The sequence below is a fragment of the Oryctolagus cuniculus genome, chromosome 8 (assembly GCF_964237555.1).
Source record: "Oryctolagus cuniculus chromosome 8, mOryCun1.1, whole genome shotgun sequence".
NCBI classification, from domain to species: Eukaryota; Metazoa; Chordata; class Mammalia; order Lagomorpha; family Leporidae; genus Oryctolagus; species Oryctolagus cuniculus.
This window is the reverse complement of record NC_091439.1, coordinates 138510539-138536243: the sequence shown is the minus strand read 5'-3', so window position 1 is coordinate 138536243 and position 25705 is coordinate 138510539. Positions and strand designations below refer to the sequence as shown.

Here is a 25705-nt window from a genome sequence, read left to right as displayed (position 1 = left end):
GCGAATCTTGAAGCGATTCCTCTGAAGTTACACCAGGCAGTCCATAAGCTAGGACCATGTAAGTACAGCATAGGGGAAGAAAGTCCACGAATTTGCAGATTACTCAGCTGTGCTCCTGAAAGTACTAAGCTGGCAAAAAATAAATGAATTCCAGGGTCGACACTGTGGTGCAGTGGGTTAAGCTGCTGTCTGCAGCGCCAGCATGCCATATGGACGCTGGTTCTAGTTCAGGCTGCTCCACTTTCCACCCAGCCCTCGCTATGGCCTGGGAAAGCAGCAGAAGATGGCCCAAGTCCTTGGGCCCCTGCACCCGCATGGGAGACCCGGAAGAGTACATGGCTTCTGGCTTCGGACTGGCCCACACCTGGCCATTGTAGCCATTTAGGGAGTGAACCAGTGGGTGGAAGATCTGTCTCTCCTCTCTCTGACTCTTCAAATAAATAAATAAATAAATCTTAATACATAAATAAATGAATTCCGAATGTGTTACTGATACTTATTCACATTATTTTTTCTTTGAAAGAAATAGCTTGTTACTGGGTAGGAAATAGTAATCATTTTGTGCTGATGGGTGAACTCTGATTGCCATCTCAAACATAATTTCCCCTCTGCCTCCACTGACGGTCTTCCTTTATTTTCAGGTTATATTCATTCAGACTTTTTCACTGTTCTTGAGTACATCTTTGGAGAGAGTTGCTTTTATTTAAAAATTTTTTTGTGTGTGTTAGAGAGTAGGGAAGTGACGGATGTTGGCAGAAAAAAAGGGGCACAGAACAGGGTTTAAGAGAGGCTGGAAAATGCCATCACAGATGCATAAGCTTCATAGGAACAAAGGTTATGATTTGTCAGTGCTTTATCCCAGCACCTGGGAGAATGCTTGGCACACAGTAGGTGTGCAGAAACTGCTCACTAAGTGGATAATGGTGTTTGTTGGATTTTATTGTGATTGGTAGAGTTTTTGTTTCATTGCACCTTGTCTTGGACCAGTTACAATTCCTTATCATATCTGACTCTGAACAAGACCGCTCCTTAAACTTTTCTTGTGAACTTACTTTGAACCATGTAGGGTTGTCTGTTGTGTGAGACCGAGAGAGAGGTCACCGGTCATGCTTCACATGGCTATACATAACGCCCACTTCTAGTCTGGTGCCTGTGGAAGTTCAAGGGAATAGTCAACATGTACAGGGTACTGGTCTTAGTGCAGGAATCGCCCTGCGACAGTGGAGCCAACCGTCCTCTTCCTTATCAGCCGTTACTCCCAGAATCCCTGGATATACAAGCGAGTGGGACCTCTGCATTTGCCCTGAAAACAGTCTTCTCAGAGCCCTTTAATTCTCTTCCTGAAACACAGATCAGATCATGCCCTTCTTTTTCCTGGATATTTAGAATTCACATATTACTTGAACAAAATATGGATATATGTTGGCACAGCTTTTAAGGCACCCACAGTAGTCCTGCGCTGTCTTTCTGGAATCGTTTCCTCTGATTCTTCCAAGCACAAGCACCCGAGCAAGACCTTGGTGTTGTGCCCTGTGTGCTTTTCTGTTTCTCTGTCCTCAGGCTGCAGTGCCTCCTGTGCTCACAGTTCCCCCTGTGTCTTTGTCCAAATTCCATCCTTAGGAGGACACCAGCTATTGGATTAGGGCCTGTCCTAATTCACAGTCCCCTCCTCTTAATTTGATTGCATCTGCAAAGACCCTGTTTGCAAACCAGGTCATGTTCACAGGTAGAAAAATTAGGACCTGGATATATCTCTTTTGGGGGGGACAGGGGACACAATTCAAACCATAACGTGTGTGTGTGTGTATTTAAAATAATTCTGTTTTCTGCACTTAAAATCATTTGAATTATTATTGCTTGTTATATTTCCATAAAGTAATCCAGACTTCAATTACTTGTTTTCTGCTCTTGATAGAAGTTTCCAAAAGAGAGCCTGATTTTAGTGCTAACCAAGTAAATGTGGAATCTTTTTTTTTTTTTAGACAGGCAGAGTGGACCATGAGAGAGAGATACAGAGAGAAAGGTCTTCCTTTTGCTGTTGGTTTACCTTCCAATGGCTGCCGCGGCCGGCGCTGCGGCCAGCGCACTGCACTGATCCGAAGGCAGGAGCCAGGTGCTTCTCCTGGTCTCCCATGGGGTGCAGGGCCCAAGCACTTGGGCCATCCTCCACTGCACTCCCGGGCCACAGCAGAGAGCTGGCCTGGAAGAGGGGCAGCCGGGACAGAATCCGGCGCCCCGACCGGGACTAGAACCCGGTGTGCCGGCGCCACAAGGCGGAGGATTAGCCTAGTGAGCTGCAGTGCCGGCCCTGTGTGGAATCTTAAAAGGAAAAAAGGTCCATGTAAGTCATTCTATTTAAAATATTACAGTTTGAAGAAGGAGACAAACCATCTTACTTTCTTGTTCCTGAAGTCGTAAAGTGGAGAAGTACTGACACCTGACCCGGTGTCAGGTGCAGTGTCCTCTCCTTGCTGTCAGAAGCAGAGGACTGAGGCAGTTCTGATCGGAACACGTGTATCTGACATGGTCCCCTATTTCAAGGCAAAGGCCCAAGGCCTCTCTGCCCTACCCCTATGATCGTGCAGAGGGCTGCCCTCAGGGAAGCACCGAAGGTGCGCAGTAGCTGCTGGTGGACGCAGGAGTTGAATGGAGGGGAGAGAGCATGCGTGTGGCCTGTGACTGACTCGATCCCGATACTGGGCACGGTGGGGAAGGAGGCGGCAGCGTCTGGGGCATCTCCACCCGTGAGCTCCTTTAATCTTTGCAACAGGTCCTTCAGGTACTGCTCAGGAAGACTTTCCCAAGGCTGTAAACCGGTGGGAGGCAGAGCGGAGACGGGATCCCAGGCCGTGTCATTCTGACGCACTCACTTAATGGTCTCTGTCTGCCTCTGTCTCCCTCACCAGGTTGCTCAGCTGTAATTTCCTCTACTAATATGAGAGACAGTAAAGTCAAAATTAGAATTAGGTGTTCAGCCAAAGACAGCACTCCTATGGGAGGATAGAATGTTACTTATTTTTATAAATATTTTTAAGGCATGTAGGGCAAGAAATTGGACAAATCTGGCATCTATGCTTTGTCCTTTCTGTATCTTTTTAAACATTTCCATCTTTTTAGAATTAAACTGACAAAAAAAAAAAAAACAAGTTATTATGAAGTTTTAGCTCTTCAGGACAAGCTCTGCTCAGTTTAATTGATGTTTGAATCCATATTGCTCCTGAGGTTTGAACAACCAGTTTTATAAGCTATAAAACTGTTTTGAAAAAACTTAAGTAATGGGACAAAATAGACTGAACAAGAAAATATAGAACAATTAAATCTGATTTTTTTCCACTTTTTAAAAACTTTTAAATTTTTTGTTTATTGCTAGTATACATTAATGCCACTGATTTTTTAAAAGATTTTTTATTTATTTATTCGAAAGTCAGAGAGTTAGAAGAGAGGCAGAGAGAGAGAGAGAGGTCTTCCATCCGATGGTTCACTCCCTAATTGGCTGCAATGGCCGGAGCTGCGCAGATCTGAAGCCAGAAGCCAGGAGCTTCTTCTGGGTCTCCCACACAGGTGCAGGGGCCCAGGGACTTGGGCCATCTTCCACTGCTTTCCCAGGCCATAGCAGAGCTGGATAGGAAGTGGAGCAGCTGGGACTTGAACTGGCGCCCATATGGGATGCCAGTGCTGCAAGCTGGAGGTTTAACCCACTGTGCCACAGTGCTAGCACCAGTGCTGCTGATTTTTTACTTTATTTGTTTGAAAGGCAGAGTTAGAGATATTCCATCCACTGGTTCACTCCCCAAATGCTCCAACAGCTGGAGCTTGGCCAGGCTGAAGCCAGGAGTTTCATCCCGGTCTCCTGCACCGGTACAGAGGCCTCAGAACTTGAACCATCTGCTGCTGCTGTCTCGGGCACATTTGCAGGGAGCTGGATCAGAACTGGGGCAGCCAGGACTTGCACTGGTGCCCATATGGGAGGCCAGCACTGAAGGAGGTGGCTTAACCTGCTACGCTGGATTGCCGACCCCCTTTTTCACTTGCAAAAACCTCAACCAGTGATGGTGGTTTGGCAGCATGCAATTTCAGAGAGTGCTTTTAATGACTTGGTGTAATTAAAAAATGTTCGTGCTTTGGGTCATGGTGATCAGATGTTTTTGGCTGTGACAGAAAACTAAGTCCAGAAAGAGTGCTTCTCCTGGAACAGCTGCTGCAAGCACTGGCAGGAGTCTCCCATTCCACTGCACGGACACCTCTGCCTTCTCCCCTGTTGACTTCGTTTCCAGACGGGTGCTTACCTCGTGATGGCAAAAATAGCCACCAGCAACCCCGAGGTTACCATTTACAAGCTGAGCAACTAAGTCTGAGGGCTGGCTCTAGGAGCCCAGCGTGAGTCATGGGGCCTTGTGTCATTGGCCAGCCTGGCACAGGGGCCACCTCTGGACTGGGAGTAGAGGAAAAGCAGTTTCCACAGTGGATTTGCCTGTTGTTGTCATGATTAGGAGGAAGAGACGTTGGTCATGACCGGCCAGAACACAGGTTGTTGAAAGACGGTACAGCCAGAACTCGGTATTTTTGCTGCTGAGGTTAAAGAAAACAAATCTGGCGTGCTAAAAGAACACGTCCAGTATTAAACTACCACTGCCTGCAAAAGGACTGCGCAGTTTGCGTTTGGGTAGCAGACGCTGTGTCAGTCTTCTGTAACAACTGTGATGTGAACAGTCCTGGGAGGTAGTTCGTACCGTTTGGGGCACTTGCTGTAGGTCACCCGTTGCGTGAAGCACTTGACAGATTCCATGTAATCCACACGGCCTCCTTGCGAGGTCAGCAGCGATAGGCTCAGTGTCCCGAGTAGACACGGAGGCCGGAGTGTTTGGACTTGAATCCAGATGTGCCTGACTTGGTGGGTTTACAGTCTGCCTGTCCATCTACCTGTCGTCCACTCCTTCACACCCTGCCCCAGCTTTGTCTTCGCTTGGACAGCCCTCTTGCCTGGAGCACCACTGCTGTCCTCCACAGACTGTCCACACAGTACCTCCAGAACACGCCTTGCAGCGTTTGTCTCCTGACCTTACGGAGGGCCCGAACTCCAGAATAAATTGTACTTGACCTCTCTGCTTCCAGGCTTCACCTGTCCCATCCCCCGCTTCCTTAAAGCAGCCAGCCTGGATGTTTAAAAAGTCCTTATCTGGCCGGCGCCGCGGCTCACTAGGCTAATCCTCCGCCTAGCGGCGCCGGCACACCGGGTTCTAGTCCCGGTCGGGGCGCCGGATTCTGTCCCGGTTGCCCCTCTTCCAGGCCAGCCCTCTGCTGTGGCCAGGGAGTGCAGTGGAGGATGGCCCAAGTGCTTGGGCCCTGCACCCCATGGGAGACCAGGAGAAGCACCTGGCTCCTGGCTCCTGCCACCGGATCAGCGCGGTGCGCCGGCCGCAGCGCGCTGGCCGCGGCGGCCATTGGAGGGTGAACCAACGGCAAAGGAAGACCTTTCTCTCTGTCTCTCTCTCTCTCACTGTCCACTCTGCCTGTCCAAAAAAAAAAAAAAAAAAAAGTCCTTATCATATCGACCCTCTGTTTTCCTCAACTTCCCCTTGCACTCAGGGTGAGATCCTGCCTCCCCGCCCCTGCCCGCCTTCACAGCGCTCTGGGTCTCTCCCTTTCTCTGGGCTGCAGTTTTACACCATCTCACATCCCTTTCTTTTCCAGCTTGATCCTCTTTAGCTCTTGCTTCTTCAGGTCTGGGTTGTAATGTCACTTAGAGTACTTGGGGACTGCCCTGCCCCTCTGTGCCGCTCCGCAAACCCGGGAATCTGAGGCTCTGTGACATCCTTGCCTGCCTGTCTGTTTCATTTCTGACCATTTGCAGTTGAACATTTATATATGATTATATATGATTATTCCCCAAATGTTCCCCCATAAAACCGTGAACTCCATGAGGGCAAGGACCCAATCTGTTTGGTAATTAGGTACTGAATCTCTACATGTACCAGTGTCTGGAACATAATTAGAGTGCAAACATCTGTTGAATTAGTGCATTAATAACTGAGTATACACAAAGCATACACTTTAGAGGCTTACTTTTTTATAGTTCCCTCTGATGTCGTTTATTACTCAAGAATTAACCTGTTTTCTTCAGAGCAGTTTTGTTCTCTTAGCTTTTGGTTTGCTTACGAGTATGCCAGACTTCTTTCATTGCCAAGTACAGTTCCTAGAACCTCAGATGCCATACGACAATGCACTTGGTTTTTGAAACCTCTGTATCAGAATTAGCCATTGTGGGGAAACATAGTAAATTTCAGGCTGTGCAACCCCGCTCAGCTGGACCTGGTATGGGCAGGTAGGAGAGAGAGAGAGAAGGCCTGCTCCACATGGTTCCCTGCCCAGTGACACGGAAGCTTGAGCCCTCTTTCAGCTCTGCCATGCCATCCTCAGAACCAGGCATCCAAATTTAGCCCTCCCTGCATGTCCTTGCAGTTCCTGGCTGCCATCTGTGCCCAAGCTGGCTTTGGAAGGAGAAGCTTTCTCTGGTGATTTATTAGTTAGAGCAGTCCTCCACACCTTTGTAGTGAAAACTGGCAGTGTGCAGTTTTTCGTGTGCTGAGGGCCTGTGTATCCCAGACTTGCTAGCTGCCCCAGGTTTGAGGGGGATGGCGACTTCACACTTCCAGTCTTCTGCCATGTACACGGGCAGGTGGGTCGAGAAGCGCATCTGTCCAGGATCATTCCGAATACTGCAGATAACGATATATTTTTTTTCTCTTTTTAACCCACAGTTGGTCGTGCTCGGAGTTTGACCTGAAAGAGACCCGCCTGATAGTTTACCAGGATTGTGAGAGAAGGGGCAGACAAGTCCTGTTCGATTCTAAAGCTGTTCAGAAGGTTGAAGAGGGAGCAGCTCAGGTATGAAATGCTGACTAGCTCTGAGCTTTCCGATTTCTGCCTTTAGCCACCTCTGGGAGCCGTCACCTGTTGACTCAGTTCTCTCTCTGAGCTGTACTGGACTTGGCCATCACTGGTTCAGAAACAGCCCGAGTGAGGCCTGCAGCCCCTGTTCTTGTCAGGCTTGCGTGTGCTCCTTAGTAAACATAGGCAGAGCTGCTAGCCAGAGCTCATGGTGGTGCTATTAATATCACCCAAAACGAGTTTGCCGGCGATGTGCAAGGCAGGAGGACTTTGATGCAAGCGTGCGCGTGAAGCGTCACAGGAAGACGGAAGCCTTAAGCTCCACAGGTGAGAAAGTGCTGGCCGCTGGGCAGTGGAGGCGTCCTCCTGTCCAGTGTTCCTTGTCGACACTCAGAGGTTACAGGGTACTGGACTCAACAGAACTGACTAGCTTTACTTGTTACCGGGCTTCGACATACTAACGTGCGTAGTCATGTCAGACCTGCCTGACCAAAGCCACTCCTCATTTCCCTTTTCTGTGGAGCAGGGGTGAGGGTGGGGTGCGCTGGGGTGTGTGTGGACCAGGCTGAGGGGGAGTGAGCCCTCCACCCCGTGGAGCCAGGACAGGAAAGGTGAAGTCGCCTGCTTAACGTCGGAAGCGTCGGGTCCTCCCTGAGTCTTTCTGGATGACAATTCAGAGTACTTTGCCACCCTCTCTGGTCTATCTGTTGAGATGCTCACACTTTAAATACGTTCATTTGCACTCACTCTTACGTTCAGTAAATGGCTGTCCATACTGAGCAGATCCTGGCAGTGTGTAGGGTGCGCAGCCAAGCAAATGAACAGTTTCTGACACGGGTTTTGTGTCAGCAGGGCCCAGGGGCTGCTTTCCTGCCTTGGATAAAGATCACTTCTGCAGGAAGGAAGTGTTTGGTTAAAGGCGGTCCAGCTAGGTAGATTCCACAGTACTCTACAGTGGAACTCTGCCAGGTGGCTAATGATTACAGTAGCTGTTGGGCACAGGTGGGGGTGGGACTCTCTCAGGTGATTCACCGTGGGTTTTCATGGGAGATTTGTATCAAAAGCTCAGGTGAGCCAGCACTTGGCCCTGTTGGGTGGACAGAAGGTGGCTGCCACTTGATTTCCCTGAAGGCTTCACACAGAGGGGTTAGTTAGGCAGCCACATGCCATCACGTGGCAGGTGGGAGGGAACGTTCTCGTTGGTGTTCAAAGGGAACTGGAATCTTCATTGCGTGGGGGCAGTGACCCTGGAACATGGGCTTCATCATAAAGGCAACTTGGTGAACCCAGGACACGCATTTCACCCAAAGCGGAACCCGGCAGCCTCTGCGCGCACTTGCGGGTGCCGTCTCCAGTGACAGATTGGTCAGTGCACCGTGCTGCAGCCAAAGGCTCCTGCAGTGTCCGGAGCAGGCGCCCTGACTGAAGTGGCGTGAAGCAGCAGCGAGAGCGGAAGAGGGTGCTGAGGGAGTGCTGGGTGCTCCGGAGCCGTCCTTGCGGGAGGCAGTGCTGTGGACCAGCGCGTTTCGTATTTTCCTGACCTTCTTCCCCCCCATTTTCAGTCCCCCCACTCCCCCTTGGCAAGCACAAAACGTCATGAGTTTGTGTCGGGCGCATGACTGCAGGCATTTGCATCAGACCACCAGTGTGACTGTCACACTGGAGATTAGATAAGCTGCCACTGCATTCTTGCTTTTGCAAGCAAAACCGCCCAAGGGAGAAAAAGAGAGGCTGAGAAGACTTAGAATAGAAGCGACGTCGCATAAGGGTGCAGGGTGCTTCTGTAACAGCCTCTGGTGCAGGATGAAGGGAAAGCAATGGGCGTATCTTTATACCTTCATGTCCCTGTCATAAAAACCGGCAGTGAACCCGCGTAGGGACCGTGAAGTCGATTATCCTCTCTTACCCCCAACCTTTCAAGCCTGCTTTTCCATCACATGCTGGGCAGTTCACAGGAGCTCCTATTTCAGGATTTGGGCTTCACCTTTCACAAATTCAAGCTCGTGATTTTCTCTCCTGTCGCCTTCAGAGGAGTACTAGAAGAGGCGGGTCGCTGAGAGCACACGCCTGCTCTGTGTAAATCAGTCGTCCTGTATTCCAGTTCCGTGTGCTGGGTAGAAAGGTGTTTGAACTGTTGTCTTCCTCCTCATCAGTTTCATCGATTGTGACGCTACGTGGTGCTAGAAATCTAATAACCAAAATGATCGGTTACCATTGATTTTTAAAATGTGATTTGAAATAAAAATGATTTGAGGAAAATAACATCTAAATACATTCCTCCCTACCAGTTTTCTGTTACCCCTCGTTGCGAGCCCCGACCCGCTTCCTAGGTATTATGGTCTCTCGTGCCCTCTCCCTCTGCCTCTCACGCCCTTGTCATCGTTAGAAAGAAAGGGGAAAGCGTCGTTTGTGTTGCCCCACAGGCACAGGGATGTTTTAACCGGGCACTTCCCCACGAGGAACATGTCGACAGAGCCTGGCATCCTTAGTGATCCTTGGCCCTGCTGGTGTCTCCCTACCCAGAAAGCAGAGGATGTCCCTGTGAAAATGTCAGCCAGGTGCTGTCAGGGCAGCGGCGGCAGTGGCAGCGGCAGCGTCTCTTCCCATGGCTCCTCCTCCGGGGGCTCTCTACCACACGCCAAGGAGCAGCTTCCAAAGTATCAGGTAAAACCTCCCCTTCACGGGAGTACCCACGGGAGTCGAGGGACCGTCCTGGAGGGTTTCCCCGGGGAATGGTGCCTGCCGGAGGGCTGCTCCAGGGTTCCGAGAGCAAGCGCTCTGCAGAGGACCCTTGAACGCTTTGTGCCAGTGCACTTTCCCCTCTTGGCCTTTTATCTCCCTGTGCTGAAACTCCGCTGATAAAGTAGAATGCGCAGGAATGAGGAAGAAGTGCTGCCAACGAGGCAGATCATCTTGTTCTGTTTCCTTTGTGCGGTCCAGGATAATACAGACGTAATTCTGTTTGCAAGGACTTGTGAGGATTCTGGCGCTGTACTTGGGCAGCCCCTCAAAACAGAGCATACCAAAAGCAGGGAGCACCGAGGGAGAGGCGAGACCTACCTTGAGCGTGAAGGGTGGAGGGCTACTGCTGTTGTGTGTGTGGCGGTGGGAGGCGGGTGTTTGAGGCAGCAGAGGATAGGGAATAAGGTGATTGAGAAGTTCTGGACAGCCGGATAGAAGGGAGAGCGTTTTGTAAATACTGAGCGGCAGATGGGGAATGTATCAGACTCGCTAGGGGCTGTGTGTTGGACCACTTTTAAAAATCCGCATGCAACCTTCTCTGCCGTGCCGCTGGAAGGGCGGAGCGGAGCAGTCACCAGCAGCAGTGTTAGCAGGACTTTGCCACCTTCACAGTCAGGGTTTGTGTCGTGCATTTGTCCTTACTTCACAGTGCTTCTGGGTCTCAAAGCCGTTTGTAGCTAAACAAAAGTATAAGCCCAGTGGTTCAAGGTGGCTGCACCCACAGTGGAGTGCCTAGGTCTGCTACCCAGCTCTGCCTCCTGACTTCAGCTTCCCACTGATGCAGACCCACTGGGAAGCTGTGGTGACGCCTGAAGTGACTGGGTTCCTGCCACCCACATGGGAGACCTGGGTTGAGTTCCTGACTCCTGGCTTCAACCCTTGGCAGTTGAGAGTATTTGGAGAGTGGGTCAGTAGATGAAAATTAGCTCTCTAAGATAAATTATTTTTTTTTAAAATATGGATTAAAATTTTCAGCTAGTTGAGAATCACAGTTTGCACATGGCTCTTGTACCCCAAGAAAAGCAGATTATAAAATGGAGGAGGTGGATGGAAGTTACTTATAAAGAATGTGAAACCCAGTGGGTTTCTCTGTGAATGTAGTGGGAAGAACTTAATGTGAGCCTGGTTGAACAAGGCTGACAGATTCATCTCTGTCTTTCCTCTTCTGCAACCACACATAACTAGGTGTACACAAGAATAATTGAAAACAATAGAATTAAAATCAAAAGATAAATTTACTTTGCAAAAAGATTTCGAAATCCATGTAAATTTTTTTTCATAATATGCATTTTTCATGAATTTTTAAAACAGCACTCAAATGCATGTATTTAATTTTTTTTGCGACTAAAATCAACTTTTTTAAAATATTTATTTACTTGAAAGAATTACACAGAAGAAAGGAGAGGCAGAGAGAGGTCTTCCATCCACTGGTTCACTCCCCAATTGGCCACAATGGCTAGAGCTGTGCCGATCCAAAGCCAGAAGCCAGGAGCTTCTTCTGGGTCTCCCACACAGGTGCAGGGGCCCAGGGACTTGAGCCATCTTCTACTGCTTTCCCAGGCCATAGCAGAGAGATGGATCAGAAAAGGAGCAGCCAGGACTAGAACCGGTGCCCATATGGGATGCCAGCACTGCAGGTGGCAGCTTTAACCTCTATGCCACCAACTTATCTTTTAATTCAGTTTCCCATGAGCTTTTTGAAGTATTCTCATGTGTATATCATGTATGTATCAGTGTATGTGTACTCTGTGCATATATAAATATATATGTCCATATTTGGAATTAAAAAAAAAAATAAAGATTGAGAAGAGTGTTAAGGATGATTGCTGGGCCGGCGCCGCGACTCAATAGGCTAGTCCTCCGCCTAGCTGCGCCGGCACACCGGGTTCTAGTCCCGGTCAGGGCGCCGGATTCTGTCCCGGTTGCCCCTCTTCCAGGCCAGTTCTCTGCTGTGGCCCGGGAGTGCAGTGGAGGATGGCCCAAGTGCTTGGGCCCTGCACCCCATGGGAGCCCAGGAGAAGCACCTGGCTCCTGCCTTCGGATCAGCGCGGTGTGCCGGCCGCGAATGAATGCATTGGGATATAGGAATCGAGAGTTCAAGGAGAGGTCTGGGCCTTCAGATGTAGATGTCGGGGCTGTGGCTAGTAATCAGGCTGAAGAAAGGGTCAAAATGCAGGCAGTGAGTAGGAATACCCTCCACGGAACAGCCGTGCTGAAGGAATTAGGTGAGAAAGAAGGGATTCAAAAAAAAGTAGTTTAGCCAGCAGCCTGAAATGGGTGGGGAAGTTTGACAAGAGAAACCAGCGAGTGTGCATTGGATTTGACAGAAGACGGTCCTTGGATAGCAGTTGGAGTAGATAGAGCATCAGGTACCGTAGATGAACACTGTGAGAGGGAGAGAAGGTGGAAGCAGCCCAGGGCCGTGCACCCTTTGGGATGAGAAAGGCTGGTTAGAAGTTGCAGGTGTCAGGGGCTTCTGAAATATTTTGTAGAACCTGAGAGCTAGCTGACCATCTGTTATCTTTTGGACTCTGTAAAAACTCTGCCTGCACCAGTTGGCATTTTTGAGCAACACTGTTAATGACTTGGTTGAAAGATACCAGACCAGATTTCTTTTTGGGAGGTGGAGAGGACTCACCTGTTCCTTTCCTAATATAATGTATTTAGGGTTTACAAATGGAGATAATGATACTCCTTTTTTCTCATAACAACATTAAAAATGGATCCTGTATAGAAGTACTGTGTATAAAACAGGGGGCATGATCATTACTAATCATTTTGGGGAAAATACAGGCAGTCACCATTCTGGGTTATGATGGTAAGGTGACCAATGGCAGCTTTGAGAAATAGCTGTAATTAGTCACTAAACCAAAGAGGGAGCCAGAGATGAATCAGAATTGTTTTCTGTTGCAACGCGCCTCGTGTTGTCCCATGCGCTGACTGATCCTGGTTTCTGCCGTGCAGTACACAAGACCGGCTTCAGATGTCAACATGCTGGGGGAAATGATGTTTGGCTCTGTGGCAATGAGTTACAAAGGATCCACCTTAAAGATACACTACATACGGTGAGTTTGCGTGTCCTTCCGTACCCGACGTGAGAAGTGGAGTGGTGGCACTGACTCCGGAATTCAAAAACGCGTTTCTCTCGTCTTGGTCCCCCTCCTCAGGTCTCCTCCACAGCTGATGATCAGTAAAGTCTTCTCCGCCAGGATGGGCAGCTTCTGTGGGAGCACGAATAAGTGAGTGAGGGCTTTGGCACTGCCTCCTCTTCATCCTCACCACTGTTGGCGTGGTTCTGGGAGGGCCGTGAGGCGTTCTGAAATGGGGGACAGGACGAATCCAAGTTCATGAAACGCCGTAGAAGTGGCCGTTGCCCTGTGACCAGTGCGTGGGGAAAGGTCTTCAACTCAGTTAGGAGCCAGCACTAAGTTAGTGCTGCCAGCAGCGCTGGCGTCCGAGTCCTGGCTGCTCTGCTTCTGATCCAGCTTCCTGCTGATGGAAGTCAGACGGCGGTGGCCAAAGCATCTGTGGCCACTGGGGGAGTGGGCCAGTGGCTGGAAGGTCTCTGTGTGTGTGTGTGTCTGTCTTCCCGTGGCCCTCTCTTTCTGTCGCTCTGCCTTTCAAATAAATAAATAAATAAGTAGATCTTTCTGAAAAGAAAAGGACAAAAGTCTCCTTCACTCATTTCTGGAGGATTGACATACAGGCTGGTAGGCCCTGCATGGCGGGGTCAGTTGTCTATGCTTGCTGTCTATTCTGAGTGCTCACTTTACCTTTTGTAATGCCTGGTATTATGACCACGGAATATTTTTGATTTTCATTCTTGATTTCCCCTCTCTAGTTTTATCCTGCATAGACCAAGAGTACTGAAATATCTAGCTTACACTCTGACTTTGGCACATTTTTTCATATGTTTTGAACTTTCAGGTAGACATAGTTCATGTAGTTTTTTAATAAAACAATGAAGTATTTGTTATTTCATAGATTTGAAAGAAAAGCTTGTTGTAAATTTAGGGATGTTCTTAGTGATCAAATGAATGCTTTTATTCTTTTATAATCCCAGGGAATTAAAAATATATTCCTCTGTATATCTAAATACCAGAGAGTAAATCTTTGCTTACTCTTCAACAAAATGATTTGAGCCTTTGATTGGATTGTCATGACTCAAACTAGTATGAGAATTGGTGTTTGTTTCTTGTGAGACATTTGTTTTTCAGATCCTTGGGCTTACCTGACTATTTATTGCACTAACTATGAGTGAAAGTCTTTTTGGTTTTATTCTGCTGTGTTATCCTCAAAGTTTTGATGCTTCTTTTCATTTCTTTTAAAAAATTTATTTAATGATTTGAAAGGCAAAGTTACAGAGAAGTAGAGGCGGCAGGGGGGTGGGAGATTGAGAGAGATTTTCCGTCTGCTGGTTCACTCCCCAAATGGCTACAATGGCTGGGGCTGGGCTGATCTGGAGCCAGGAGCTTCTTCTGGGTCTCCCACATGGGTGCAGGGGCCCAAAGACTTGTGCCGTCTTCTACTGCTTTCCCAGGCCATAGCAGAGAGCTGGAACGGAAGTGGAGCAGCTGGGACTCAAACTGGCGCCCATATGGGATGCTGGCACTGCAGGCGGCGGCTTTGCCCGCTACGCCATGGCACTGGCCCCAGTGCTTACATTCTTGTTAAAAAGATGTAATAGATTATTAAAGCTGCGTCCCTCTTATTTGGTATGAACAATTCTAAGTTTCTAGAAGTTGTGAACTCCACCTCCTGTAAGAATCAAAAATTCTGTTCTCTCTTCCCCCTGAAAAAATCTTGCTGAATTATTCATAAATGTTAACTAAGAGTTAAAATTAATTTCATTTCAAGGGTTTTATGTAAAACCTTCCAAATGAGTCGCAACGTCTTGGGTGTCAGTTGCTAAAGAAATGCATAGCAGCTCCCTGGGCGCCAGTCTCTGAAGCACACACTGGGGTTCGGTGTCTGCTTCTGTAACGTGGCGGTGGTAGGGATGCAGTGTTCAGTTGTGTGGACTGGGCTACTTCCAAAAAGCTTTCATTTGCCTGAAGCAGATTCCCCTCTAGTTGCCAATTCGATTCCCTTTGGTAGATGTGCGACTTGATTTATTCATAAAGAAATACATTGAGTGTGACTGATCAGTTGTTGTCTACATGTGGAAGTCTAATAGAAAACAGCTTTATTTGCCTCTCTTTTTTTCTCCCCCTTTTTTCTCTCCCTCTCCGTCTCTGGATTTAGCTTGCAAGACAGCTTCGAATACATCAACCAAGATCCTAATTTGGGAAAACTGAACGCAAATCAGAACAGTGTGGGTCCTTGTCGCAATGCAAGTAACCTAGGTAAAGGGGGAAAAATGAGTTCTTTCTGAGTAGTACTATGTGGGTGTGTGTCTCGCTTTATTTTAGTTTGTTGTGTTCTAATTTTTTTTTGCCCTATATTTAACCTGTGTGTGTGTGTGTGTGTGTGTGTGTGTGCCGTCTTGTGTGTTCTGCCTCTAGGTCTGCTGCAGGCGTGCAGCAGCAGGCTGCTGCAAGGGGTGGCTGAAGGAGGACCCCTCCGGCTCACCCGGAGTGCTTCTTTCTTTGCAGGTTTGTGTGGAATGCCGAGTGCAGCGTGACTCACACACGTTAATCAATCCTGTCTGCACAGGTTCTTGGGAAAAATCCCATTTGTACCTCTCTAGAAATCCAAGGGGCTCTTGTGATAAGAGATTGGTTTCGAATGTAGCCAAATGCATGGTGTTCTGAAAATTCCACCTGCAAACCGATGTTATAAATGTCTCCGTTAATACCCCAGTGTCAGCTGACTGTAATCCGAAACGAGCCCTTCGTGTTTCTAAGAGGATTATTTTTTTCTGATTTTCCTGGACCCCTGTTTGCGGCTATGGACTGATTCACTTTGTCATGGTATCTTTAATCTGTTTGCTCACCGGCATCCTTAACCTGCATGGAGTGTAAAAGTCACGTAATGAAAGCATGGAAGACGGTGCGCTTGCGCTCGCTCTGTCCCGCTTGTATTTTAGCGATCGAAATGCAGTCTCTAGGTTCTTTACAGGTGTGGGTCATCTTGAGATCTTGGGGTGAATTCTGAGATTTAACCAACTTGGCTAACTAAGGCTGTTGAATGTTGTAGTCTTGGCATGGCTAACACGTGTCGGGAACCGCCATTACTAACTTGGAAGGGTGTTTGTGAGATGGTACTTTTTACTCTGTTCTTCTTTGTAGGCTGAAAAACACCACGTTCTATTGTTAAATGATACCCTAGTGAAACTGACTTAGAGTGAAGATAGCATGTTTATAGACTCTTTAAAATTGTGAAGATAAGCATGCTTCAAGAAGTAGCTGGCAAGTGTATCAATCAGGCAGGACACTAGCCTTCTTGTACCTTATACAACTTAACAGCGTTTCATCTACCTTCACAGCTCAGACCAGCGAAATGCATTCCTAGAAGTCTGCAATGCTTTATTTTCCAAAAATTCATCCCAGGACACAAGTTTTCCTAAATCGCTGTACAATAATACTGTGTATGAGTGTTTAGGGGAAAGAAGTGGAGGAAGAAATATTTGAAAATGAAGTGTTTTCTGTCTGCCAAGAGAGTGGGATATAAGCAGAAACATTTTCTGAATTTATGAAATGGTTTTCAAGTATTTCTCTTCCCTAAGTTGTTTACAGTCACTACTGAAAGTGACTATGGAGCATTTTGAAGTTACGATGGTAAATAAATAATACTAGCAGTGAAGAGAATGGGTGGGAATATCTGCCTGAGATACTGACTATATTACTGATTATATTATATTATAATACTGATTATATTAACTGCAGGAATAGTTTATTATTCAAAATAACTTAAGTGGTAGGATTGTATCACATTTATTTATTTTTTAAGGAATACACATTTCATTGGTACAACTTCAGGTATATAGTTTATTCTTCCCACCATATCATCCCTCCCACCCCTCCACCCCCTCCCTCTCCCCTTGCCAATCCCATTCTCCATTAAGATTCATTTTGAATTCAAAATAACTTTTTTTAGCAGTTGAGTACCCTGAGGGAACTTCATATGCTCCAGTAGGACAAAGATACATAGTTAATTGGTTCCATTTTCTCATCATCTTCTTATGAATTGAATTTTGCTTCCTGGTGAATCCCTACATGTGACCATCAGTAGCAGTAGCCTACTCTGACATATAAAACGCACTCGTTTTTAAAAGCTTGTTGTCTTTGGAGACCTCAATAACCTAGATTCTCTTACCTTTCTCCCAGCTCACAGCACACCTGTCGATATGCCGAGCCGAGGGCAGAATGAAGACCGGGACAGTGGCATTGCTCGATCAGGTATTTGTACTTTGTTTTACTAGTTTTAACCAACACAGTGGACTACCCACGGTGGTATAGACGTTGGGAAAGGAGAACTCAACCCGTCGTCTTTCTTCACACCCTAAGATACTCTCACATGCCCGAAGACCTGAGACCGTGATGTGTGGCATCTGGCAGTGATTGCTCAACCCAAACTAGCTCTGTCTAACGTCTGAACTCATGAGTATTTCCAGAAGGAAGCCGCCCCTAGCCAGGTGTACTGGAAACTCTGACGACTGAGTGCAGGGCCAGAGGAAGGAGAGCGCGTGGTGGAGTTGGTCTAATGACCCTCAGCGGGAGGGTCTGCTTGCTGGCCCGGACACCGTCTCTCTGCCTTAGAGACGTGCAGTGCAAATTGTATCTCAGGTTCCCTTCCCTCCACACTTCAAGCCCTAAACTCGTCTAATACTGCTTTTAAAGTTCCTTGTTTTCTGCTTTTGTCCACGACTCTGTTTTTGATAGTTGATTTGTGGGAGAGATCTGATGTAGATTCTGTGTTGTAAGAGAGGGGTGATGAATGGATAACGTGGAAGGCAAAGACTCAGGGTGTTTGTGGCTATGCCTGCTGAGTGCATACTCTGTAGGCACCCTGTGTCTTCCATGAGGCTGGGGACAGCTGGTTTCTCCCATGTCCGTGCACCTTCACCAAGTAGGCTGGCCTCCAGCCAGGGCTGAGACTGGGTGCAGGCCTCAGGTGTCTGTCTTCCTGGCCTTTTCAAGGTCCTTGTGTTCCTTCCGTGTAGTGTCAGTGTCTGTCACCTCACTCTGTCCAATTCCACTCCTGAATTATGATGTGAGATGCAGTTTATTTTTGAATCTCCCTGTGTGTGTGTGTGTGTGTGCGTGAGAGAGAGAGAGAGAGAGAGAAGAGAGAGACATGTAATGTTTATGCTGAAAATGGATCCTTTTTGGCATTTGCAATTTTTTCTGTAAAGTTAGGCTGGAGAGTTCTTGTCGGAAATGTAACAAATTGATTAGACCTGTGTCATTTCCACTTATAGCCCCTTTTGTACAAACAGAAAATCTTAGAAGGCCGAGGACAACATATGAAAGTGCTCATGTGGACTGTTTTATTATGGTGCTGAGGGGTTCTCCTCATCTCTTCTGGGGCTCTACCAACTGAACCTTGAGTTTCATCCACTGTCAAAGACTATGAGTGTGTGTTGAAGCATCTGGTGTCCCAAGGCTCAGCCCTCCACCCTGGCAGGACTGGCAGAGCCATGGTTTTGTTAAGGTTGAATTTCCAGGAAAGAAGTCGTGGGTCTTCCCATGAAACCCAGGGCCAAGATCACTGTCAGTCAGAATTGCTGCTGTAATGCCTGACAGATCTTACTGTGTTTGGCTTGGTGTGGTGAGAGCTTTCACCCTCCACAGGGACTGTACTGAGCACCAGCACCACAGTTTCCTGTCCCTCTGTGACTTCACTTTATCTACTTGTGGATGCCTCTCAGTGTTCCAGGGAAGCCTTAGGGAGTTGGAAGAAGCTGAATCGGACAGAAACATTGTTAGGAAGCTTGGATTTTCCTAGGTAACTTTCCAGTTTATAATGTAATTCATAGAAGTGATTCACATTGTGTGGATTGAATCTCGCTTTTTTTTTTTTTTTTTTGTGAAAAAGGATGTGTGTATTTGTTTGAAAGGCAAAGTGACTTAGTGAAAGAGAGAGAGAGAGATTTGTCTTCATCTGCTGGTTCTCTCTACAAATGCACGCGAAAGCCAGAACTGGGCCAGGCCAAAGCCAAGGTCAGAAACTGCAGCTGGGCCTCCTCTGTGGGTAGCAGGGACCCCAGTACTTGAGCCATCATCTGCTGTCTCCCAGATGCATTGCCAGGAAGCTGGATCAGAAGCACGGAGGAACCAGGGCTAGAACCAGCACTCTGATATGGGAGGTAGATGTCACTGTCCCAAGCAGTGGCTTAACCCACTGCACCACAACACCTGCCCCTATATCTGATCTCCCTTTTTTTTTTTTTTTTTTTGACAGGCAGAGTGGACAGTGAGAGAGAGAGACAGAGAGAAAGGTCTTCCTTTGCTGTTGGTTCACCCTCCACTGGCCGCCGTGGCCGGCGCACCGTGCTGATCTGAAGGCAGGAGCCAGGAGCCAGGTGCTTTTCCTGGTCTCCCATGGGGTGCAGGGCCCAAGCACCTGGGCCATCCTCCACTGCACTCCCTGGCCACAGCAGAGGGCTGGCCTGGAAGAGGGGCAACTGGGACAGAATCCGGCGCCCCGACCGGGACTAGAACCCGGTGTGCCGGTGCCGCTAGGCGGAGGATTAGCCTAGTGAGCCGCGGCGCCGGCTTCCCTTTTTTGATAGTCAGATGCTAAACCACCTTTAAGACTATTTTTCCTTGCCCCATGACAAGCAGAAACATTGAGGGGCAAGTTTGAGTTAAAAGTCTTTAGTAGCCAGATCTGAATGGTTTCTCCCAGCCCATGAGAGGAATTTAAGACATTTTCTAAAATTATTTTTGACAGCTAGAGTTATAGACAGTGAGAGAGAGACAGAGAGAAAGGTCTTCCTTCTGTTGGTTCACCCCCCAAATGGCCTCCATGGCTGGCGCTGCGCCTATCTGAAGCCAGGAGCCAGGTGCTTCCTCCTGGTCTCCCATGCGGGTGCAGGCGCCCAAGCACCTGGGCCATCCTCCGCTGCACTCCCGGGCCACAGCAGAGAGATGGACTGGAAGAGGAGCAGCCGGGACTAGAACCGGCATCCATGTGGGATGCTGGCGCCGCAGGTGGAGGATCAACCAAGTGAGCCATGGCACCGACCCCGGAATTCAAGACATTGAACTTCCTTGCTGAGATGGCTGGGGCTCCTGTGTTCCTTCCATGTGCCTGCATGTGTGACAGAGCAGGAGGTCGGGGGGTTTTTTCCCCCACATGTGACACAGCAGGAGGTCGGGGGGCGTTTTCCCCCACATGTGACACAGCAGGAGGTCGGGGGGCGTTTTCCCCCATGTGTGACACAGCAGGAGGTCGGGGGGCGTTTTCCCCACGTGTGACACAGCAGGAGGTCGGGGGGCGTTTTCCCCACGTGTGACGGAGCAGGAGGTCGGGGGGCGTTTTCCCCCACGTGTGACAGAGAGGAGGTCGGGGGGCGTTTTCCCCCACGTGTGACACAGCAGGAGGTCGGGGGGCGTTTTCCCCCACGTGTGACACAGCAGGAGGTCGGGGGGCGTTTTCCCCACGTGTGACACAGCAGGAGGTCGGGGGGCGTTTCCCCCACGTGTGACACAGCAGGAGGTCAGGGGGCGTTTTCCCCACGTGTGACACAGCAGGAGGTCGGGGGGCGTTTTCCTCCACGTGTGACGGAGCAGGAGGTCGGGGGGCGTTTTCCCCACGTGTGACAGAGAGGAGGTTGGGGGGCTTTTTGAGTGTTTCCATTCACTTGGCATCACAGGGTGCCCCAGAGTCAGCTTGGGCATTTCCCACCCCAGTCCCAGAATCTGCCATTTCTCCAGTCAGGGACTGTCTCAGGTGGGAGGCGGGGCACACGTTGGGACAGGTGTGCAGGGGAATTGTGTTCTCATTGTATTCTCTTCTGCGTATTTTGAATGTGTCTGAGGATATATGGATCAAAAGATTTTTTTTTTTTTTGACAGGCAGAGTGGACAGTAAGAGAGAGGGACAGAGAGAAAGGTCTTCCTTTGCCGTTGGTTCACCCTCCAGTGGCCACCGTGGCAGGTACGCTGTGGCCAGCGCACTGCGCTGATCCGATGGCAGGAGCCAGGTGCTTCTCCTGGTCTCCCATGGGGTGCAGGGCCCAAGCACTTGGGCCATCCTCCACTGCACTCCCTGGTCACAGCAGAGAGCTGGCCTGGAAGAGGGGCAACCGGGACAGAATCCGGCGCCCCGACCGGGACTAGAACCCGGTGTGCTGGCGCCGCAAGGCGGAGGATTAGCCTAGTGAGCCGTGGCACCGGCTGGATCAAAAGATTTTTAAAATTTAAGTTTTGGTGGTTGCTATTAGAAATTTTAAAGTCAGGTATCAGGAGAGACGAGGGGTGGACTCAGGCATACCAGGAAGCAGTACTGGCAGGGCTCGGTGACTAATGGGACTCCAGTTACGGCAAAGCAGAAGGAACCAAGGATGCCTGTCCGGTTTCTCACTTGAGAAATGAGTGGAGGATGAGGGCAGGGACCTGGATCAGGAAAGCAAGGGGCGGGGCTGGAGCAGAATCTAAAATCTGGGGAGTCTTGGGTGCATGAGAGTAGAGGAAGCTTCAGGGTACCTTGATGGACATCGGCGTCATCAGGACTTCTCATCTGAGCTTAATCCAGCATTAGGCTGGATGTTCCAGTTGGGACAGGCGTTTGGCTAGTGCTTGGAATGCATTTGGGATGCCTGCATCCCATTTCACAGCGTTGGGGTTCAAGTCCTGGCTCCTCTCATTTCCAGCTTCCCGCTAATGCACACCCTGGCAGGGGGCAGGTGATGGCTTAAGTAGTTGAGTTGCTGCCGCACAAACGGGCGGCCTAGATAGAGTTCCTTGTTCCTGCGTTGGCCTGGCCCACTCCCATCTATTGCAGGCGTTTGGGAAATGAACCGGAAGATGGGAAATGTCTGGCTGTCTCTGTCTCATTCTCTCTCACTGCCTCTCAGATAAATACATTTTTAAATGTCCAAAGCATTGGCAAGAAAAATAATGTTTCTGTTCTCTCTGCAACTGTATTTCTTTTTTTTTTTTTTTTCCAAAAGATTTGTTTATTTGAAAGGAAGAGTTAGAGAGCATGTGCTTCTATCTGCTGGTACACTCCCCAAATGGCCGTAACAGCCACGGCTGGGCCAGGCTGAAGCCAGGAGCCAGGAGCTTCATCTGGGTCTCCCATATGCTTGCAGGGGCCCAAGCACTTGGGCCATCTTCTGCTACTTTCTCAGGCACGTTAGCAGGGAGCTGGATCAGAAGTTGAGCGGCTGGGAGTTGAACCAAAGCCCGTATATGATGCTGGCGCTTAACCCACTACACCACAGCACTGACCCCTCCTCTGTTCTTAAAAGTGGTAGAGTAAACAGGTCAGTATGAGGAAAACTTCTAATATCTACTTTTGAAAATTTTAACGTAAACTTGTTTTAATGAACCTCCAGGATAAGAATGTACCTCGCTGTAATGTTGGCAGAAGACATGTGTTTTTGCTACTCTGTGACTGTAGGATGGACCTTCACTGCAAGTTTGATTTGTGTGTCAAGACTAAGATACCATGTGTTATGCCTGCACCACAAGGACATGAAAAGGCTGATTACTCACATAATGAGGCTGTTCTGATGAGAGCGGGGTGGGCTTCCTGTGCTGATCAGAACATGGCTCTGGAGAAGAGGGACAGGCAACTGGCAAGGAGTTTTTATGGTAGTGAGGCGAGGATGAGTGTTCCTGCATGTGGTTTGACTTCGCATTGGAGCCCAAGGAGATACCACCTGGGTTTTCTCATAGGCTTGCCCGGATGTGAAGCAAAGGGAAGGGGAGTTGGGGTGAAGTTTAAAAGCATTCAGAGGGTGCTGGCGCTGTGGCGTAGAGGGTAAAGCTGCCACCCGCCTGTAGTGCTGGCATCTCATATGGGTGCTGGTTTGAGTCCCGGCTGCTCCACTTCCAATCCAGCTCTCTGCAACGGCCTGGGAAAGCAGCAGAAGATGGCCCAAGTCCTTGGGCTCCAGCATCCACATGGGAGACCCAGAAGAAGCTCCTGGCTTCCGATGAGTGCAGCTATAGCGGTTGAGGCCAACTGGGGAGTGAACCAGCGGATGGAAGGCATCTCTCTCTCTCTCTGCCTCTGCCTCTGCCTTTCTGTAACTCTGTCTTTGAATTAAATAAACAAATATTTAAAAAAAAAAAAAAGGCATTCAGGGGCTGGTGTTAAAGCACCATGGGTTATGCCGCCACCTGCAGTGCTGGCTTTCCATATGACAGCATTGGTTTGAGCCCCATCTGCTCCACTTTCAATCCATCTTCCTATTTACGCACCTGGGAAAGCACCAGAATATGGTCCAAAGACTTGGGCCCCCGCTATCCATATGAGAGACCTGGATGACGCTCCCGGCTTCAGCATCGGCCTGAGTCCTGGCCATTGTGGCCATTTGGAGAATGAAATCAGTGGATGGAAGACCTCTTTCTGTCTCTCTCTTTCAAATAAATAGACAATTTTTTTTTTTTTTATCTTTTTAAAGCCGTCAACATTCAAACATCAAAACGTGCAGTCGGGGTGGGTGTAGTACAGCAGGTTAAGGCACCACTTGGGCTGCCCACTTGAGATGTCCATATCAGAGTGCCGATTCAAGGCCCAGCTGCTCTGCTTCTAGTCCAGCTCTTTGTTAATATGCCTGAGAAGCAGCAGGTGGCGACTCTTGCCACGCGCCTGGGAAACAATTTTTCTGGCTGCTAGCTCCAACCTGGCCGATCCCCAGGTATTCCAGGCATTTGGGAGAGAACCGGCACTGGAGGATTCACCTTGACCTTGGCCCTGGCCTCGCATGACCTTGTCTGATACTCACGTGAGCTTGAAGTCTGTTGTGTAGCATAGGCAGAACTCAGTCTCTTCATTTTCTTGTTCTGATTTTTAGAGTGAGGCCTTTGGTGTTGTCCTGGAATGGGTTCCTATCTTAACATTCACCAGTCTGTTGATGCTTTCACTAACTGTTCTCCTTTCTTAACTTGCACTCTCAGTGTACTTTTATAGAAAACCAAGAACCAGAAAGTAATGCAGAGAGGCCGGCGCCGCAGCTCACTAGGCTAATCCTCCACCTGCGGCGCTGGCACACCGGGTTCTAGTCCCGGTTGGGGCGCCGGATTCTTTCCTGGTTGCCCCTCTTCCAGGCCAGCTCTCTGCTGTGGCCAGGGAGTGCAGTGGAGGATGGCCCAGGTGCTTGGGCCCTGCACCCCATGGGAGACCAGGAGAAGCACCTGGCTCCTGCCTTCAGATCAGTGCGGTGCGCCGGCCGCAGCGCGCCAGCCGTGGCAGCCATTGGAGGGTGAACCAACAGCAAAAAGGAAGACCTTTCTCTCTCTCTCTCTCTCTCTCTCTCTCTCTCACTATCCACTCTGCCTGTAAAAAAAAAAAAAAAAAAAAAAAAGTAATGCAGAGAGCAAAACTGTAATAGAGCTAAAAATAAATCCAAGAAAAAATGAGGAAGAAATTTTTGACTTTGATTTTAAAAAAACCTAAATAAACAGAAGAAGAGATCTAGCTCTGCAAATTGATAAATTCAGTGTAATTTGAATTAAAATTCCTGTGAAGCCAGACTTAACTAAATTTCATTTATATGGGTGTGTGAAGGGCCAGCTTTGTGTGCCTCTGTAAGTCTTCATTAGTAGAACGTGGAGTGGTTAAGTAATTTGGTATGTAAATGCAGAGAGTGAGATGGTCACCACGGCTGGGCTAGAGCTTGTGGCCTAGATGAGAAATGAAAATCAAACAGCTTTTAAAATCCTGGTGCTGAAAACATTGTCTCTTCATTAGGGGCTTCATAGGAATTTTATTAAAACTAACTTCTTAGAGTCCTTGAAAGTTCTAAAATCACTTTGTGGGTTGGGAGCTGAAAAGTATTACCTATAACTTGGTTTGCCGATCAAATGAACATGTTTGGTTTATTGAAAGTGAAATTTTCTTGTCAGACAGATTTAAAGCTCTGTTCATTGATCTTTTAAATGCTTGTATTTTGTTGTGTAGAAAAATAACTTCTAAACTTTACGGAACATTTTTTTGGATTAACTTGTAATGCTTGCACATTTTCATGGGGTACAGTATTTCAGCACATTTCTTCATGTTTGGAGTCTTAGGCTCCTCTCTTCTGGTTCTTTACAAAATACCCAGTGTGTGCTTATGAGCGGCTCTCCAGCGTCACAGAGGGTTTCAGTTCAACTCACACCTGGTGTGTAGATGGATTTGTGTACCTTGTATTTTCCAGGTTTCTAATAAGAAAAAGCTTAAGCCAAGAGCATTATTGTGTCTAGACGTAGTAAATGCCCTCCATGTCAAAGATGTGAGATGTGCTGAAGTTCAGAGCCATCCCGCCACCACTTAGCACCACCAGAACACCCCCCCACACACACACACATGAAATTTAAATGAAGGTATAAGAAGAATAAAAAAGAAAATGCACATGCTACATATATAGCTTAGCTGGCTACCAGAAACTTAAATTCAGTATTTGAATTTTTTTTTTTTTTTTTTTTTTTTGACAGGCAGAGTGGACAGTGAGAGAGAGAGACAGAGAGAAAGGTCTTCCTTTGCCGTTGGTTCACCCTCCAATGGCCGCCGCGGCCGGCGCGCTGCGGCCGGCGCACCGCGCTGATCCGATGGCAGGAGCCAGGAACCAGGTGCTTCTCCTGGTCTCCCATGGGGTGCAGGGCCCAAGCACCTGGGCCATCCTCCACTGCACTCCCTGGCCACAGCAGAGGGCTGGCCTGGAAGAGGGGCAACCGGGACAGAATCCGGCGCCCCAACTGGGACTAGAACCCGGTGTGCCGGCGCCGCTAGGAGGAGGATTAGCCTAGTGAGCCGCGGCGCCGGCCTAAATTCAGTATTTGAATTTTGTCTAGGAATTTGTTTTGCCAGTGCTTTATCTTTTTTTTTTATTTTTTTATTTTTTTTAGATTTACTTATTTATTTGAAAGGCAGAGTTACAGAGGCAGAGACAGAGAGTAGAGGTCTTCTATCCGCTAGTTCAATCCCCAGATGGCCACAACAGCCGGAGCTGTGCTGATCTGAAGCCAGGAGCCTG

At 48.5% G+C, this 25705-nt stretch overlaps 1 protein-coding gene and 1 long non-coding RNA gene across 12 annotated transcripts in view; both read left to right on the top strand.

The window, feature by feature from the left end:
* The window catches only part of FNIP2 (folliculin interacting protein 2), a 135372-nt gene that overhangs the window by 57954 nt on the left and 51713 nt on the right, over positions 1-25705 (top strand). For 4 of the 11 annotated variants that reach the window (XM_051831665.2, XM_051831668.2, XM_051831666.2 and 1 more), the window contains 7 exons: positions 6759-6885; positions 9412-9552; positions 12595-12695; positions 12798-12869; positions 14875-14975; positions 15135-15224; positions 16899-16970. In XM_051831665.2, coding sequence (XP_051687625.2) covers positions 6759-6885; positions 9412-9552; positions 12595-12695; positions 12798-12869; positions 14875-14975; positions 15135-15224; positions 16899-16970 — 704 coding nt within the window. Of the gene's footprint in view, positions 1-6758; positions 6886-9311; positions 9553-12594; positions 12696-12797; positions 12870-14874; positions 14976-15134; positions 15225-16898; positions 16971-25705 lie in introns of those variants that run through there. The other 7 variants (XM_051831667.2, XM_051831672.2, XM_051831669.2 and 4 more) reach the window with 4 other exon arrangements.
* LOC138843605 (uncharacterized) lies at positions 16986-22218 on the top strand. The gene is made up of 2 exons (XR_011378557.1): positions 16986-20159; positions 20274-22218. It is a non-coding gene; the product is annotated as an uncharacterized lncRNA (long non-coding RNA).